This window comes from Solea senegalensis, linkage group LG3 (genome assembly GCF_019176455.1).
Source record: "Solea senegalensis isolate Sse05_10M linkage group LG3, IFAPA_SoseM_1, whole genome shotgun sequence".
NCBI lineage: Eukaryota > Metazoa > Chordata > Actinopteri > Pleuronectiformes > Soleidae > Solea > Solea senegalensis.
This window is the reverse complement of record NC_058023.1, coordinates 16682562-16699222: the sequence shown is the minus strand read 5'-3', so window position 1 is coordinate 16699222 and position 16661 is coordinate 16682562. Positions and strand designations below refer to the sequence as shown.

General features: G+C 37.3%; 1 protein-coding gene across 1 annotated transcript; it reads left to right on the top strand.

The window, feature by feature from the left end:
• The first annotated feature begins 8594 nt into the window (after positions 1–8594).
• slc3a2a (solute carrier family 3 member 2a) lies at positions 8595–15270 on the top strand. The gene is made up of 11 exons (XM_044022381.1): positions 8595–8678; positions 9797–10005; positions 10287–10471; positions 11499–11672; positions 11891–11985; positions 12069–12205; positions 12784–12893; positions 13274–13476; positions 13577–13654; positions 14280–14499; positions 14600–15270. The coding sequence occupies exons 2-11, from the start codon at positions 9812–9814 to the stop codon at positions 14749–14751; spliced, it is 1548 nt and encodes a 515-aa protein (XP_043878316.1). The 5' UTR covers positions 8595–8678; positions 9797–9811; the 3' UTR covers positions 14752–15270.
• Positions 15271–16661: the final 1391 nt, after the last annotated feature.

Sequence of the window (16661 nt, the reverse complement as noted above, 5' to 3'; positions counted from 1 at the left end):
GTCTACCAGTGCGTAATTACGTCAGAGAAGGTACGTGACTTTGTTGGAAGGACAACCACAGATATATAAAGGGTAGATGTCTTACGGCGGAGTGTTGAAAGTCCGCACTGGCGGCCATCTTGTCACAGTCAATTTATCTGTGGACCTGCACAAACGAAAATACTCTTATCTCACTGACGTCTTGACGGATTTACTAACAATTTCGTTTCTTACAAACGTTATTAACGTTATTATAATTATGGATGCTTTAACATGTTGAAATTGCAGCTTTTATCTTCGGAAAACGACTTAATCGCGGAGCTTAGTTGTGCATCACGGCTAGGCTACACTATCTAGCCTACTTGCGCTATTTGTTATCAAGGTTGATATTTTCCATTATATAGCTAAGTTTTACTAAACACAATAACAAACTTAAGTTGCACATGGTTTCCAATCGGGTTGGTTTGTTAAAAACATCTTACATTATGATTTCTACAGGAAATTGCTCACTTTGACCAGTGAAGATGCCAGATGTTTGTGCAGCCTACAGATGCTCTAATCGCTGCCTCCTGTGAAAAGTCTGTAACTGACTCTCTCTCTTATTACTAGTAATTATTTATTACTTGTTAATTTAAACATGTAATACTTCAAATGGTTTTAATAGGAATATTACTAATATTATATTATACTAATTATTTTATTATATTTGAAATATTCCTATTATAAGTGTATACATATATCTCATGCCATTCTGTATCCTGAGTTTTAATAGCCCATATATTGATTTAACATAAATATCGTGTGTGTGTGTGTGTGTGTGTGTGTGTGTGCGTTGCACCTTACTGTTCTGATTAATGTTATTTGAAGCCCATGGTTATAAGTATTCATAAATATGCAGTGTCATAATAATTACATCTCTGACGTGTATAACAACCCAAACCGTTTGAAAATCGTTAGAAAATTGAGCAAGTTATGGTTATTTAAAACGTCCATGTACCACTACAACACATGTTACGGGTGAGCGTGTTGACTGTGGCAAGATGGCAGCCCTGTGCGGACGTTCGAATCCATTAGCCAGCAGCGCGAACGAGACATCTACTCTTTATATATCTATGAGGACAACCAGTTCAAAAGCACTTTAGTGCCATCTACTGGCCTGGAATATAGATCAAGAAATTGGGCAGGAAGAAAATACTGGTACTTCTGTTACTGCTACTACTACTATACCACTACCACTTATAATAATAATAATAACGATAATAATAATAATAATAATATTATAATAATAACTACTCATTCTGTTAGATTTAGTGCTGTGTTTAGTGTGTGTTAGTCTGCCTTCTCCATTTGGGAAAACGTTGCCAGAAAATCCATCCATCTTGTACCACTTTACTTCACATAAGCGTCGCAGGGGGAACTTTGCCAATATTTTAAATATTTCAAAAAGCATAAAAATCTGAAAAAGATTTGAAATATTAGTTGGACTGTTCTGATGCTAGTTGGAAATGCTGAGTCAGCATTCTCAACCAGTTGTTTATAAATGTAGTGGATGTTTGAATACTCCAGGTGGCGGCAAAGGTTGTGTCATTTTATCCATATACAGTATGCATATGCTGTAGTAGTTGTAGGTCATATACAGTTTTATTTAGAATTTTATTTTTAATTATACCTTGTAAGCTAACCAAAATACATCCATATTCACATTTCTTAGAAATAAATAAACTCACACAACCGTGGCTCTGAGTCAAACAAGACATAATCTTAAAAATAATAATAATAAGTCTGAGACAATCCCTGGTTTGAGACAATACATCAAAGAGAGACATGAGTGCTATGCTGAGGAAGTTCCAATTGTGCATAAATAATCATACGGCTGCGTGTGACAATGCTTCAAGCCACATTACTCGGAAACACTAGTCTCAAGGTTGCACAACTCCTCAGTGCCTCCTCTGTGACTTTACATCCAACAGAGTGTAACTAAAATGTCACCCTCACTCTGCTGCTCTGTCATCTGCTAATGGCTAATGGAAAGGGAAAATGTCAGCAGCCACAAATGAGGTAAATATTGGATTTGAAATAACCTGCTCTCCATGTCGGGTCCCGGCAGCAGTAAATAACGTTGTGAACAGGTTGTGCAGCAGTTATGATGCTTAAATTCACAGAAACATTCAGGACACATGTCAAACATCCAGTCCGCCATACATCTTATTCAGCCCGTGAGATTATTTTATATTTCTGTAATGGTTAATACACCAAAATGATATTTTTAATGCTAAAATATATTTATTATTGTCAAATTTTCTGTTTTACAAACTTAGTTTGACAACCCTATATTTGAGTAAATAATGTATATAGGTGGCAATGCGAGGGTGTAGACTGAGGATCTATTCAGTGTGATGTCGTCTCTGATGTGCTTCTGCGGCGTCACTATGTGTGTGTGGGAATGGAACTTTTTTAAAATTCTCCTCACAGAGAGGGGCATGCTTACACAACCATTGTGTCCCGGTGACAGGAGGAGGTGAGAAAATGGCTGAGGGGAGGGAACAAGGACAGCGCTTCAGTGTAACATATAGGATATTATGCTGTCCATCCTTGTAGCTGTAATGTATGTTCCTTTATGTTTGATAATTCTTGTTTTGTTGTTGCTGTTTTTATCCAAATGGAGCTTGGCAATAAAACTGACCTGATATAGATCACTACTAATTTATTCAAACCTTATGATAAAACTTCAAAAATGTAGTTTCATTTGATATGAAATTAAATTTTTTAAACCCACATATTCAGGGTTTTTTTTTTGTATAGAAACATTACAGGACAAAAGTAAATGAATAAAATAATAAACAAATAAAAGAATGTATACTCACCCCTCCAAATATGGGGAAAAGAGAAGAACATGTAAATTAAATATAATGATAATAATGACAATATTAATAATAATAACAGCAGCAATACACAAATGAATAAATCGATAACTACACATTTAGTATATGCACAAACACCCATACATCTGTGTTATATATTAGATAAGAATATATTGCTAATTATAATATAGTTATGATTACATGAATATGTTAATTATTACACCTATAGAAGTCGTTGTTTTGGGTTAGGGTTCATTTTCTCAAATGTCTTGTTTTGTCCACAAAATAGAGCAAAGAAATCAGAAAATGTTCACATTTAAGAAGCTGTAAAAAAAACAATCTGAAAACTTTCAAAACACTGAAGCCAATGAATCAATTATCAAAATGACTGCAGAATAATTCAGTGATCAATTAACAAATGATAAATCGATTAGTCGTTGCAGCCCTAAAGACAAATATACAGACAAGTTAACTGTTACAGTACAGTTACAACATGGTAATCATTTTGTAACAGTGAGGTAATGTTATGGTCCAGGGAAAGGCTTAGTAATGACAGTTACCGCGACCCTCATGTGGAGGATAAAGTGGTAGAAGATTAATAAATGAATGAAATAATGAATTGATTGATTATATTATGTAACTACACATTTTCCATTGTAATTACACCATGATTCAAATAGAAATAAGATGGTGTTACCATCCTATTATTTCCCATTACCATGTCGTTATTGTATTTCTTGTTTTTGTGACCTCATATTAAAATTTCTCTGTTGTTTTCTTGATCGTAGTTTATTTATATTTCATTTATTTATTTCTATATTGCATATTATTTTATGTAAGATGCACAATAAGATCCTTTGCTCTCTCATCATCATCATCGTCCACTTCCTCAGACATGTCACATTCAGACACTGGTGAAGTGAAATTAGATTAAGATGAAGCGAGGGATAAAGTGACTTGAATTATTATTATTTCATTCAATATTATTTTTTAAATTCATTTTCTACGCACTCTGGTCAAACTTCCTCAGCTCCACTCCACTGATCACATACCTTGGTATATACAGTGGAACAGCATTTCTGATCTGGTGGTAAGGAACACTGGTGGCACACACAGTTAATCACTGTTGACTGTGAGCTCATTTTAAATACACTTTTATTTTAATTCTCCTATTTCTCGGATGTGCATCTTTACTGATGTGACAAACTATAGTCTGTGTGTTTATTTTGTGCATATTTGCTCCACTCATGCCAGTGAAGAGTGGAAGTTTGTCTACTGTGAACAGTCCTTCCTTTGTCTGCGAGGAAAACAGAGAAAAGGGGGAGGAGAAAGAGACAAAAGCATGTGAGGACACACTGTATATCACAGGAAAAGGTATGTAATGTACAGGCAGCACACGTGTGTTACTATAGATAAGGCCCAGAGGGTTAATCTACCCCTGCAATATACCTGCAATAAAACAGTGGAAGAGAACATAAAGCTGATATAATATGTCCATAAAGTCCCACTGGATTTTATTGCAAGATTTCCACTTTCATCTCTTTGAATAAATGTTGTCGTGTGACGTTTTTTTTTTTTTTTTTAAATGAAATGAAAGTCACATTTCCCAGAACTGGGTCGGTCTGAATGAGTGTGAGAACACTACACTGAAACAATGACATGAAGGAACAAAAGGCCTCAGCGTAAAAAAAAAACTGGTCTGAACTGGTCTAGGCACTTTTTTTTTCCTCATGCTCCTGCTGTCTTGCAAAATAAACTCTGTCAGAGGGATCAGCTGGGGATTTATCATGAGGCTCCCTCACTCTGTGTGTATTTTTGTATGTGTATCTTTGTGAGGACAAAAAAACAAACAAAAAAAAAACAACTTACCATAGGACATTTTGTCTGGTCCTCACAACTTTAAAGGGGCGTTTTATGCTTTTAGACTGGGTTTAGGGTTAAAATTAGGTTTAGTGTTGATAGTTAAGGTTAGGGTGAATTTCTAGTGAATGTATTATGAGTGCAAAGCTGCGCGAGAATGAGAGTGTCTCTGACTCTATTTCAGAGAAAAAGCTTGAAATGATCCTTTTTTAAAGAAATTGAAATCATCTTGATCACACAACTCTTTTATACTTTTGTAATAATAATGATCACAGGTACCTCCAGTGGTTTGCTGTGACAGTGTATTGCAGTGGTGTCATGTTTCCACTTCTGCTGCCATGGAGGTCCCTCCACTAAGACAGTTTGCTGAGTCAGCAAATTAGAAAATACCACAACATTTACTTTAGCTTCAGGCACAGTAATGTATTTCCATATATACCAGTGCTCAGTTACTTTTTTTTCATGTCTCAACTCATAAACATGTTTACCGTCCCCCACTCCCTCTCTCTTTCTGTCTGCCCTTTCCCCTGCTTTTTTGGTACCTCCCTCTCTTGTGGCCACTCCCCCTTTACTCTGTTTCCTGTACTAAATCCTGTTTTTCATCCCAAATCTTGAAACATTTTACCTCAGTTCTTAGAACTCTATAGAAGGAAATGAAAAGAAAGGATTATGCCTTGATATTTCCTTGCATTCTTGTACATTCTTGTGCCGACTTACAGCCTGACATGAGCAGGCTCAGATAAACATCGAAGCAGATGGTGTGTGTTTGACTTTGTCCAACAGAGAAATATAAATAGTACGTTGAGCTGCGTCAATGTGCTGCTATACAGTGGTTCTGCAAACAGGGCTGTTTGTTAGTCATCGGATACATTTAATCAAGAAACAACATTTCATTTTAACCAAGTTCCAAAAAGTGTTTATCGTGGCAAATCCAATTGCTTTCCTCTTGGAACAGAATTTTCACACTGACCTCACTTCAAATAAAAGCCAAGGGTAGATTATATTTTTGATGAAGCATGATGAAGTCTCTCGTGTTTGTGTGTAAAGTAGATTGTGCTGTTTGTGTGATCTGGGAGATGTAGAAGAGATTTTGTTTGTTTGTTTAATTGTCATATCAGAACTATAACCAGAACTAGTTGTAAAATGTAAACTGAAAAACCTGTTTGAAGGGTTCACTTTTTCACTCAACAGTGCAGGTCTTTTCTATATGTTTGAAATGAATATCTGTTGGGCATTTACTTTACATGCACTGTATTTCCCTTTAATTATTATATTAATTATTAAGTCCATGTGGTGCATGACACTTCAAAGATGTTTTTCATTAGTATTCATTGTCAGTGATTAAGAAAAAGAACAGTTTTCTTGAAGATATCATAGACAACAATAGAAATGGTAAAAATGTTAAGAGAATGAATTAATCAAACTTAACTCACATATCGTAGATCACTTAAAGAATAATAGGAAAGAGACAGAAATGAATAAAGTCTGTACTATTAATTTATTTTTACATGTCTTTCATTCTAAAGCGGACAAAGATGCAGGACAAAGTGGATGATCATTAGCCGTGTCAGGATGTTGACTTTTCAACAAGTGTTCAGGGAGGGAATGGTATTCAAATGTAAAAGAGTGATAATAGCTGTTAATCAAAAGCCTCTGATATTGTCTTCTTTCATTAATGACTGTGATAAATGAGATCAAATCAGTCTTTGAGGGACTCATTTACACACAGGACTAAAATATACACTGTCCTCCACTCAGATAATCTAACAACAGTATCTAACTCATTATTTCCTTTGCCATAATTAACAATAATATAAAGTGGGATATGTGTGGCCTGCACAAAATCGTGTTGTCATCTACACAAACTGCTGTGTCTAAATATGTAAGTAGATTGAGAACATGATGGTAAGATTTGGTGGATCCTTTTCCTAGAACTCTGCTGTTAGTGTAACCCAATAAAGGTCAACAACAGCTGAGGATGAGCTTTAGAGCGGTGGTTCCCAAACTCCGGGTCGGGACGCACAGGATTTTTTTTGGGTCCCCAAACAAATTAGTTCAGATTTATGTGTTTTAAATGTTATTTCCTTTACAAATGTAATTAATCATTAACATCAATTATATAACCTGTTGTAATCAAAATGAATATGCATGACACAAGTTTTCTGATTTTTCATTCTCTTAAATGTGTATATTTTCAGCTTTCTTTACTTCATATGAGAAATTATTAAATCTGAACAATTTTGAAAAAAGTATCATTTCGAAGTTTGGGAAACACTGATCTACATTTTCTGACATTTTATAGACCAAACAACTTATCGATTAATCAAGAAAATAACTGCGCAATGAATCAATTATGACCTGTAATGACTGAGTCAATCAGTGCTGTTGCTGCCAAGATACTGAAATAAATGAAATGCCTTCATTACAGCCAAGAGAGAAATGTGTCTTTGTTTGATTTGTTGACACATTCATCAAATCACAGTGAAAAGACTGATCAGTAAAGGTTTGATGAATTTGCGGTCTGTGTGTGTGTGTGTGTGTGTGTGTGTGTGTTGTCGGGACCTTAATCTGTTACTCTGTCCCATTGTGGAGACAAAAATCAAGTCTGCATAACATAAATGAAGGTGAAGACATGTTGTATGTTCAGGATGACATGAGGTTGAGGTTAGGCGAGTTGTAGTCATGGTTAAAGTTAGAGTAAGTCTCCAGAAAATTAATGTAAGTCAGTGTAATGCCCCCTGAAGTGATGGAAACCAGACTGTGTGTGTGAAGTGGTGGTTAAATGAGTGGAGTGAAGAACAATGAGCCACTCTTTATTAATCAAATGATTACAGGCCTCACCTGGAGAGTAAGGTCTGTAAGCTACTACTTTTTTTAATTTAACTTTTTTAAGGAAAATCACATTAAGATGAAGCACCACTTTTTAAAAGAGACGTGGACAAGGTGGGCAGCCAAAAAAAACAATGTATGTATACTGTACATGTATATTGTAGGTATCATATCCACGAGAGCTGCACCACAATTAATCGATTAGTTTTGACGAACTAATTAAAGGTACAGTATGTCAAATTTACCACTGGTGATGTTTCATGTTGCCGCTGAACATCCCTCACCTCATATTTTCCTTTCAAGTGTGCTGGAGAATGTATGTAGCATGTATGTAGCATCAAAATTCAACAGATGTTAAGTTTTGTCCATTATGGGCTACTGTAAAAACATAGTGGTCAAATGAAAATGATTTAACCTCAATTTCACACACTGGAACCCTTTCTTTCACTTGAAAATCAATAAACAGATGTCAGAAAATAGGTATAGGTACAAAGGCTGCAACTGTGTGAAGGCAGACATAAACATGACAATGTACAGACCATATGATACCTTCAACATTAAGTGGTGGAGAAAATCCTGAATTTGTGATATTAAGGTATTATGAGTTTAAAATGAGCGATATAGGGGTTCTATTTAAGCTATTTTATTTGTTTGTTTGCTTTAGGGCAACAACAATTTATTGATTAGTTATAGATTACTAAATTGTTCGTCAACTATTTTGATAAGCAACCAGTTGGTTTGAGTGTTTTCAGATTTTTCCACTTCTTAAATGTGAATATCTTCTTTGCTCTATATAACAAAGAAATTGTTAAAAGTGATTCATTTTGGTTTGTGTGGAAAAACCTTATCATTTGCAGGTTTTTTAGACCAAACATCTTGTCGATTAATCGAGAAAGTAATCATCAAATTAATCTTTAATGAATATAACGGTGAGCTGCAGCCCCAGTTGACTTGTTTGTTCAGCTTTCCCATAGATAAATGCAGAAGGGTGGGGTGGGTTTCGGTGTTGGCTCCGCCCATGGTAGGCGGAGAAACAGGCAAGTACAAATACGATGCGAACCTCATGTGTAATCAGATTAACAGAGCAATAAATACGTCAGCGACGCGGAAAAACGCAAGGACGTGGACGGAGTCTATCTTGAATAACAGGTAATATTTCATTAACTTTGTCGAGGTTTTCCTCTCGTTTTTAAAGTCTAATACGAAGGAGGAACAGAGCTGATGCCGTTTGTCTGCCTCGTGGCTTCGCTCGTGACGACGTGTCGGCGGCGGCTTCATTTCATCTCTCCCGAAAATAAGGAAAGCGATACACCAGACATTTCAAACCTCCTCAAAGCTAATTTTAAAAGTATTTTAATGGGCACATTCGACCAACAGGGCAAAAATATATTCGAGTTTATGAGTTGTTGGTTGTTTTTTTTTAATGTAAAAGCGAGCAACTCTTATTGTGGTGGTTACATTGTTTCCGCCTGTTGATTCCCCCTGTAAGAAGCTGCTGTTGTTTCATCAGACAACTGTAGGGTGTGATATAAGTGAGATAAAAACCTAGATAAATGCGATATTACGACCGTCTGACTACAAAAGTACGACAATGAGAAGAATAAGCAAATGAAAGAATAGAAGGAGTCAGTAATGTGACAAACGAATTTTAACCAGGAGTTAAATACGAGGCTTAGTGTTGGTCACTGACATTTAGAGTAATAATAATATAAAAAATGAAAACAAAGGGGAGATAAACCCTATGTTTTCAGACAAAGTGAGACATCCAGGAGGAAGTAGTACTTAAAAATGCAGTAATACAGCACTACCGAGGCTAATTGACATTTAACACCAAGAACAATGACAAGAACAGCAGGGTAAAGGTTAAGAGAGGCAGTACTGTAGGGTTACAGATGCCATCTGCTGTAAAACCTACATATGTGATAAAGATTATTAATAAACCTGTAATCAATAAACCTGCCGGCATTTCTCAATAAATTGAGTTATCGCTTGTTCCAAAAATGTCAGTACTGTGTTTCCCAAACCTCAAACTTATGGTCACATCCAAGAAGCTTAAAAAGCTGATTGATAATCTGAATAGTCGACGTTTAATTTCATAATCATTAAACAATTCTTAGTTGCATCTTTCCCCCCTGAGCTCTTTGTTTGTCGCTTTCTGCACTCTCTTTGGTCCAAGTAATCGTCGCTCACTTTCCTGTTTTTTATTGCAGTCTGTAATACATGTACAGTACAGTAAGAATTTTCCCTTTGTCTCTCCTACTATCAAGACATCAGATTAAACCATGAGTAAGGACACGGAGATCGACATGAAGGAGGTGGAGCTCAATGAGCTGGATCCCGAGAAGCAGCCGATGACAGATGGCCAGCCACCAGGAGGAGAGAAAAATGGCAGTGTCAAGCTGAAGATTCCCGATGATGAGGTGACATTCACCGGGCTCTCCAAGGAGGAGCTGATGAGGGTTGCTGGTACTCCTGGGTAAGAACAACTAAGTAACAGAAATGCTATAAATACCTTATTTTCAGCTCTTAAATAAGTGATTATCCTCACTTGTTTTAGACGGTGGGCGATAAGCAATGTCGTCTGTATTTCCGGATGAACTTATGTCGTTAATGTTACATAAAACATTACTTGAATTACCTAAAGGTATTTTCCCCCGTTTCATGATTGAAATGATGGTCTCAGGTCACCACAGTCAGGTGATGCTTGATAAAACTGTATATCATCCCATATCTAATGAGTTAAATTCATTTCTGTAGATGGGTGAGGACCCGTTGGGTGCTGCTCATCCTGTTCTGGCTGGGCTGGGTCGGCATGCTGGCCGGAGCCATCGTGATCATTGTCCAGGCTCCTCGCTGCAAACCCATCCCCGAGATGCATTGGTGGAACGAGGGACCACTGTACCAGGTCCCCGACCTCGAAGCTTTCTCTGATGGATTGAAAGGTATAATATTTATTTGTAGGGGCGCAACTAATAAAGTTGTCTATCTGTAGACGAGTTGTTCCCCCAAACCTTAAAATTATGAGGTTTTAAATTGTCTTGTTTTTGCCCAGAAACCAAAATAATTCAATATTAATCATGTCTTTGTTATATGGAGCAAAGAAACCAGAAAATAGTCACATTTAAAAGCACCGATTATTGGTTTATCAAAATAGTTGGCAATTCATTTAGCATTAGATTAATAATCAAATCATTTTATTTGTGCAGTGCTTCTAATGCACTATAGATTTTTTAAATACCTCCTGTTTTCATGTCCTATTTTTGTTCACAGTGTCGCACTGCTTCCAAAAATAAGATTTAGGGATTATTCACTAAGTACTACTTTGCTAACGCGGTTATGCAGGTTAAGTCTCATGACAATGTCTTATGTTTGCGTATGTGGTTTAGCTCAATTGGCAAGATACCAAACTGCTGACATGGCTGACACTGTGACTCAAAGTCTAAAGGACATTTTTCAGAGTTATTTTTTTATATCTCTTCTACTTCCGTTTAGGGTTAAGGTTCAGGAACACTGTCCTTCAAGTGGTGTACAGATCACATTTTGATGACATTCTAAAAGTTTCCCATTAAATGTAACTTAAAAGTTGTTCAATATGTTTAACCATATAAGTTATCTAAAAAGGAAAGAAGTAAAGACAGACTGTACTGTTCTCAAAATGAATTACACCAGAGTTCTAGGGTTTCCAAGAAGCCTTGGGCAGAATTCCTAAAAGCCCACGTGACCGTGTGTTTTCACATGAAGGACCCTCTTGTACTCAGATTTCACATTACCAGCAGAGTGTGTGGAGGGAGCCATTCACATGAGAGCAGCAAAATTCACCCGTAGCTTTTTCTCTCCATAATTCTTTTTTACTTTGTTGTTGCCCTCTTTTTCCCACCTTTTGACCCTGCTACAATTTCACACACAAGCGTCCCCCGGTCCTTTGTAAACCTCACACTGAGCTGTTTATTTCCCCTTCTTCGTCTGTAGGAGCTGAGGCAAAGTTGGATGTTATAAACCAGCTGAAGGTGAAAGGCCTCGTTCTTGGTCCTCTTCACACCGTCCAGAGCGATAACCCCGCCACCCTGGAACTTACAACCATCAACCCAAGCCAGGGAAAAGAGACAGAACTGATCGCCGTGATGGAAAAGGCTCACAAGAAGGGTAGGCCTTCATACATGGTTTAAAAAGCTCAGAGCATGAGCTTGAATCTGCTCTGGGATTCATATTTTGTAGGATGTGGCTGCATATTACCAATATGACCAAGCTAAATTTCTAAATGGATGACACTGCAGTTATTATATTGAAATAAACTGCTGAGAGGATATGCTTTCTTTGTATTTGTAATTATAATTCCTTTTTCTTTTTTTTGTTTTGTTTAGGCATGTCTATAGTTCTTGACCTTACTCCAAACTACAATGGGACATCTCCATGGTTTATTGGTGGCAACACTGGTAATTTGATGGAGAAAGTTGTGGTAGGAGACGCACACGAACAACACTGTGACCCTTATTTACTTTTTATTTCTCTTGAAGCTAAAGTGCTCATGTTCTCCCACAGGCCGCAGCAGAACATTGGATGGGTTTGGGTGTTGATGGCATCAAGTTCTCAGACTTCACTGATGCTGCCAACACTCCTCAATGGACGATGCTTCAAGCTGTTGTCCAGGGCAACAACACTGAGGGCACCAAGAAGGGGTAACTAATGCCTGCCATTGTTTTACTTCTGTAGGGTCCCCCACAGAAACACCGTGCTGTGCAGGAACACGGTGTTCCATTTGGTAGACTTGGGGAAATGGAAAACTAATTTCCTGAAGATTCTTCTGCAGGAAATTTGCTTGAATTTTTAAACACTGATGGGAAAAAATGTTTTCTGTAAATATTGAATTTTAAGCTTCTCAATTTGTGGGAAAGTACATTTCAAAGCATCAGGAAAATGTTTGCTGTTTTATGAGAGAAAGAGGAGATGCATTCCAGTGCTGCAGGGAGCAGTGAGTGGAGGTCAGGGAGGTCAGCAAGTGAGGCAACTGCAGCCTGTAAGCACTTTATAGTCATTAAGGCGACACCTTGTGGAGAATCAGAGAAATTACACAATGTACTTTTCTACCAGGAGGGTATTTTGAGATAAGATAAGTGTGCAGATTTAACTCAAAATCGAATGCTTTTTTTAAAGCAGTGAAACCTTTTTCAGTTGAAACCGCTTAAACCAGTTGTTAAACTATTGCCTTCACTGTTTTGTACATATATCACTAATCAGACTAATTGTCTCTCCCCAGGGTCCTGATGGGCGTAGCTACAGGCGTCTCACCTGCGGAGGTGTCTCGACTCGTCAACACCACTGGTGTAGACCTCGTCTTGTCAGACCTGCTCAGCAGCAATAATGGAGGTTGGTTTTAAGTGTCCTCATTATTAAGCCTCACCCATCACCTTCATGTTCAAGCTGTTATTTTGAACAAAATGTCAACGTTGCAAAAAACAAACTTCCGTTTTCAAAATCACAACCTGCAACCAGACACTATTGGCGTATTTCCAGCAGCTCTACTCGCCTCGGCACGATTAGGTTGCATCTCCACCTACTTGATGCTAATTTTCTTTTTTCCAAAAATAGTATCTGGTACCAGCATAACGTGGGACATAGATTTGTTTTCTTGCATCTTTTGTATTCCCTGTTTTGTCTTTTGAATCCAGCAAAAAAGAAAGTGTGCCTTATTTGTCATTCTTGCTATAAGTTATTTTAAGTAAGTAATTTCACCTGATTATGTGCAGGTGTGGAGCGCATTAATGCCTTGGACACACTTCACTCCCAGCAGAGAAGTCTGGGCTGGGGTCTCGGTGCTGCCAGATTGGAACAGCTGTCTAAACTGGCAACGACTCCGTCCCTGATCCGTCTCTACCAGCTCCTGTTGTTCACCATGCCCGGAACTCCCATGTTTACTTACGGGGATGAAATCGGCCTTCACACCCAACAGGTTAGCATCGACACAGCCATAGAGCAGCAGGAAGTCTGTCAACAACCTCTCGGCTATTAGGAAGCGTGACTTTTGTCTTAACTGCCTTGTTTATTCATAGGGTGAAAAAAATCCTAAAATGGTTTGGGACATTGAGAAGGAGCCTGCTGAAGGAGAAGCGGTTGATACGGCAGCTGAGGTAAGATTGTGTTCGACTGCATGGACGTCAGCAGCAATGTTTTCAAATGCAGATTTTATAAATTGCATCTCCCCCATTTACATGGATATAAAAAAAAATGTCATGGCCTGAGTTTTGAGTAATAATAATAGAAATAGTAGTAGAAGAAGCTTCACTTCTGCCTGTATTGGAAAATGAATGCCACTGTCATTTAACATGATGTGTGTCAGATTAAGACCCTTTTTTTGGCCCCTGCTCTGTTATTATCCGTTACCAGCAAAATCATAAAGCTGAAATACTCCACGTTTATGAAGTTGTGATCGGAACGCCCACGTGTACATGAACACTGATCGGAGTGACAATCATCATAATCCATTGTCCTCTATGCGTTTACATTTTATCATATTACAGACACATATTTTATATATATCAGTAGGTGGTGTCAAAAAGAAATCATAACTCTAATCCTCAAAGATTCTAAATCAATTCAAAACTCCCGAAACCTTTTTAAAGGTTGCTCCAGTTTTGATGGGCAGAGCCTGCCTCATTTCAAAACACCCGCACCCATAGTATAGTGGTGTCAGAAACACAAACATGAAAAGATCACAGTGGTTTTTAAAAAAAATCTTGCTTGTCGAATTTCCAGGTGACGCGGAAGGAACACGTTGCCGTGATGAAGTGGTTCAGATCCCTGAGCGACCTGCGAGGCAAAGAGCGATCTCTCCTCCATGGCGACTACTACCCTCTCTACTCTTCAGCCTCCTCCCTCTCTTTCCTCCGCCTGTGGGACCAGAGTGAGAGGTTTATAACAGCTGTCAACTGGGGAGAAGCACCCGAGACACTCAAACTCTCACTGGCACCTACAGGTATATATATATAATATTTTTAATTATTTTTGTTTAATCTAGCTAAGATGTTATATTTAGTTGTCTGAAGTTTGTGACCCCATGTCATTTGTTTCTGCAGAGGGAGTAGAGTTGCCAACGACGGCCGTGGTGAAGCTGACGGCTGGCTTAAACTCCACAATCGAGTTTACAGAAGACTCCACAGTGGAGTTGGATAATTTAACTCTAGGACCTGGACAGGCCGTCCTCCTGCACTTCCCCTACACGGGCTAGAGATGGCGCCAAACTGTAGGAATGTTGTCTACAGACTAGGCATAAAAAATTTCAGACTCCCAGACTTTAGAAATAAATTGGCATATTGAGAAGGAACAAACAGGGCCAGACTTTCTCACTTTATTCAGGCAGAACATAAACATATTTGGTCATATTTGCAGAATGCCAGTGTTTTTTATTTCTGTGAATAGATGCAGATATTCACTGATTAGTTAAACATTTTGTTCAGCTCTGATCTTTTATTGTTATTTCTTTTATTGTCCAGAAAGACATTCCATTCTTGTTCTGTGGGCTTTTTATTATTTTATTTTTTTTGTTTTTACCAGTATTTTAGTTTTGTTTTTAATGACGGTGTTTTTTTTTTTTTACTTTTTACTTTCTACTGGATGACGCAAAAGAAAAAAAGGCTCAATTTGATGCCTTGGTCTGAAGTATTTTAAGATTTTGAGAAAACAAAATTGTTGCAAGTAACTCTAATCTGTGATGTGAAGTGAATAAAACAACAAAGTTCTGTACTGACTCCTGTGCACTGTGTCTTTGTCACATTCTCATTATCCGGGGATGCCATCAGATAAGACGTTGAGTATTTTCAGTGCAGACAGGTGTGTAAAAAGTGTGTCACAGATGGTAAGAGAGGAAGTACGTCTATATTTTATAACCATCTTGAGATAAGTTTTATATCTAACTAGAGGAAGATCTTTTTCTCCTCCACTAAATGGGTCATACACCTACCTATCGTTGTAAACCCCCTTTCATTAAATGTCAAATGTGTTTTATTCTAAGTCTCTTATTGACTAGAAGCTATATAAACATCCTAAAAATGAATGTATGTGTTATTTACCTGCAGTTTATTTTTAAAAGTACTGGGGTGTTTTTAACCCCAGTACTTTGGGGTTGATTATGTCTTCTATATGATGATAATGATAATTTGCTTCTTTATCATTCATCTCTTAAGTGGCTGCCAGTGTTTGTGTGACAGAAAAACAATACAATTAATTGAGGCAAAGAGACACATTTATTCATAATGCACATTTTAGATTAAGAATAGTTCATTTTCACAGAATGTGGTCGATGTATTTTTACAGTAAAAGTACAGATAAGGAATGTGTCAGTACTTTACAACTTTATTACAGCTATTTTATGTTGCTATATATTGTATATTACCTCTCCTAGATTAGATCACATGGAGACAATTCTTAACTACAAGTTGCTTTTGCTAAAGTTGTCAGATAATGTAATATAATAATATAATATAATAAGCCTACTGTACAGTATATAATCAATTGCTGTTTGCTTATTTACCTTTTACTTTTTTATATATATTTTTATTGTTATTCCCAAATGTTTTTTTGTATTTTCCTTATATATTTACTTAGAATAAGCTTCTCGACTTTTCTTTCACTACTGTCCACATCCCAGGTTTAAGTGCAAACACAATTTTACTTTATTGTAACACAGCTCATAGCTATAAATGCTTTAATTTAACAGTGATTTCATTTGGATAGTTTGCTCTGATGTTGAAATATGTGTACTCTTGAGTTGGATGTCTTTTCTCATTGTTTTAAAGAAAATGAGTATGTGTAATGTGATTTCAATTGAAATTAATTGAATCTGGATGTGCAATGTATAAAAATATCTAACTTACTTTTATTATTAACTTATGCATGGTGTAAATCCTGTCCATTTTACAAAAAAAAGTACTTGAAACCATTCTCTTGACAAAAATGTCAGACAGTCCCTTTAACACCTGAAAGCTGAGAAAATTCTCAGCACAGGTTTCAGGGTCTTGGGACAATACGGGGCCGCCGTGTGGTGTCACAGGGGAGGTTTGATGTTAATGATACCGGGAATCAGAGCCCGTCTCAGCACCTCTGTGCTCACCCCACGCCGCTACGAAACCCAACCACCGC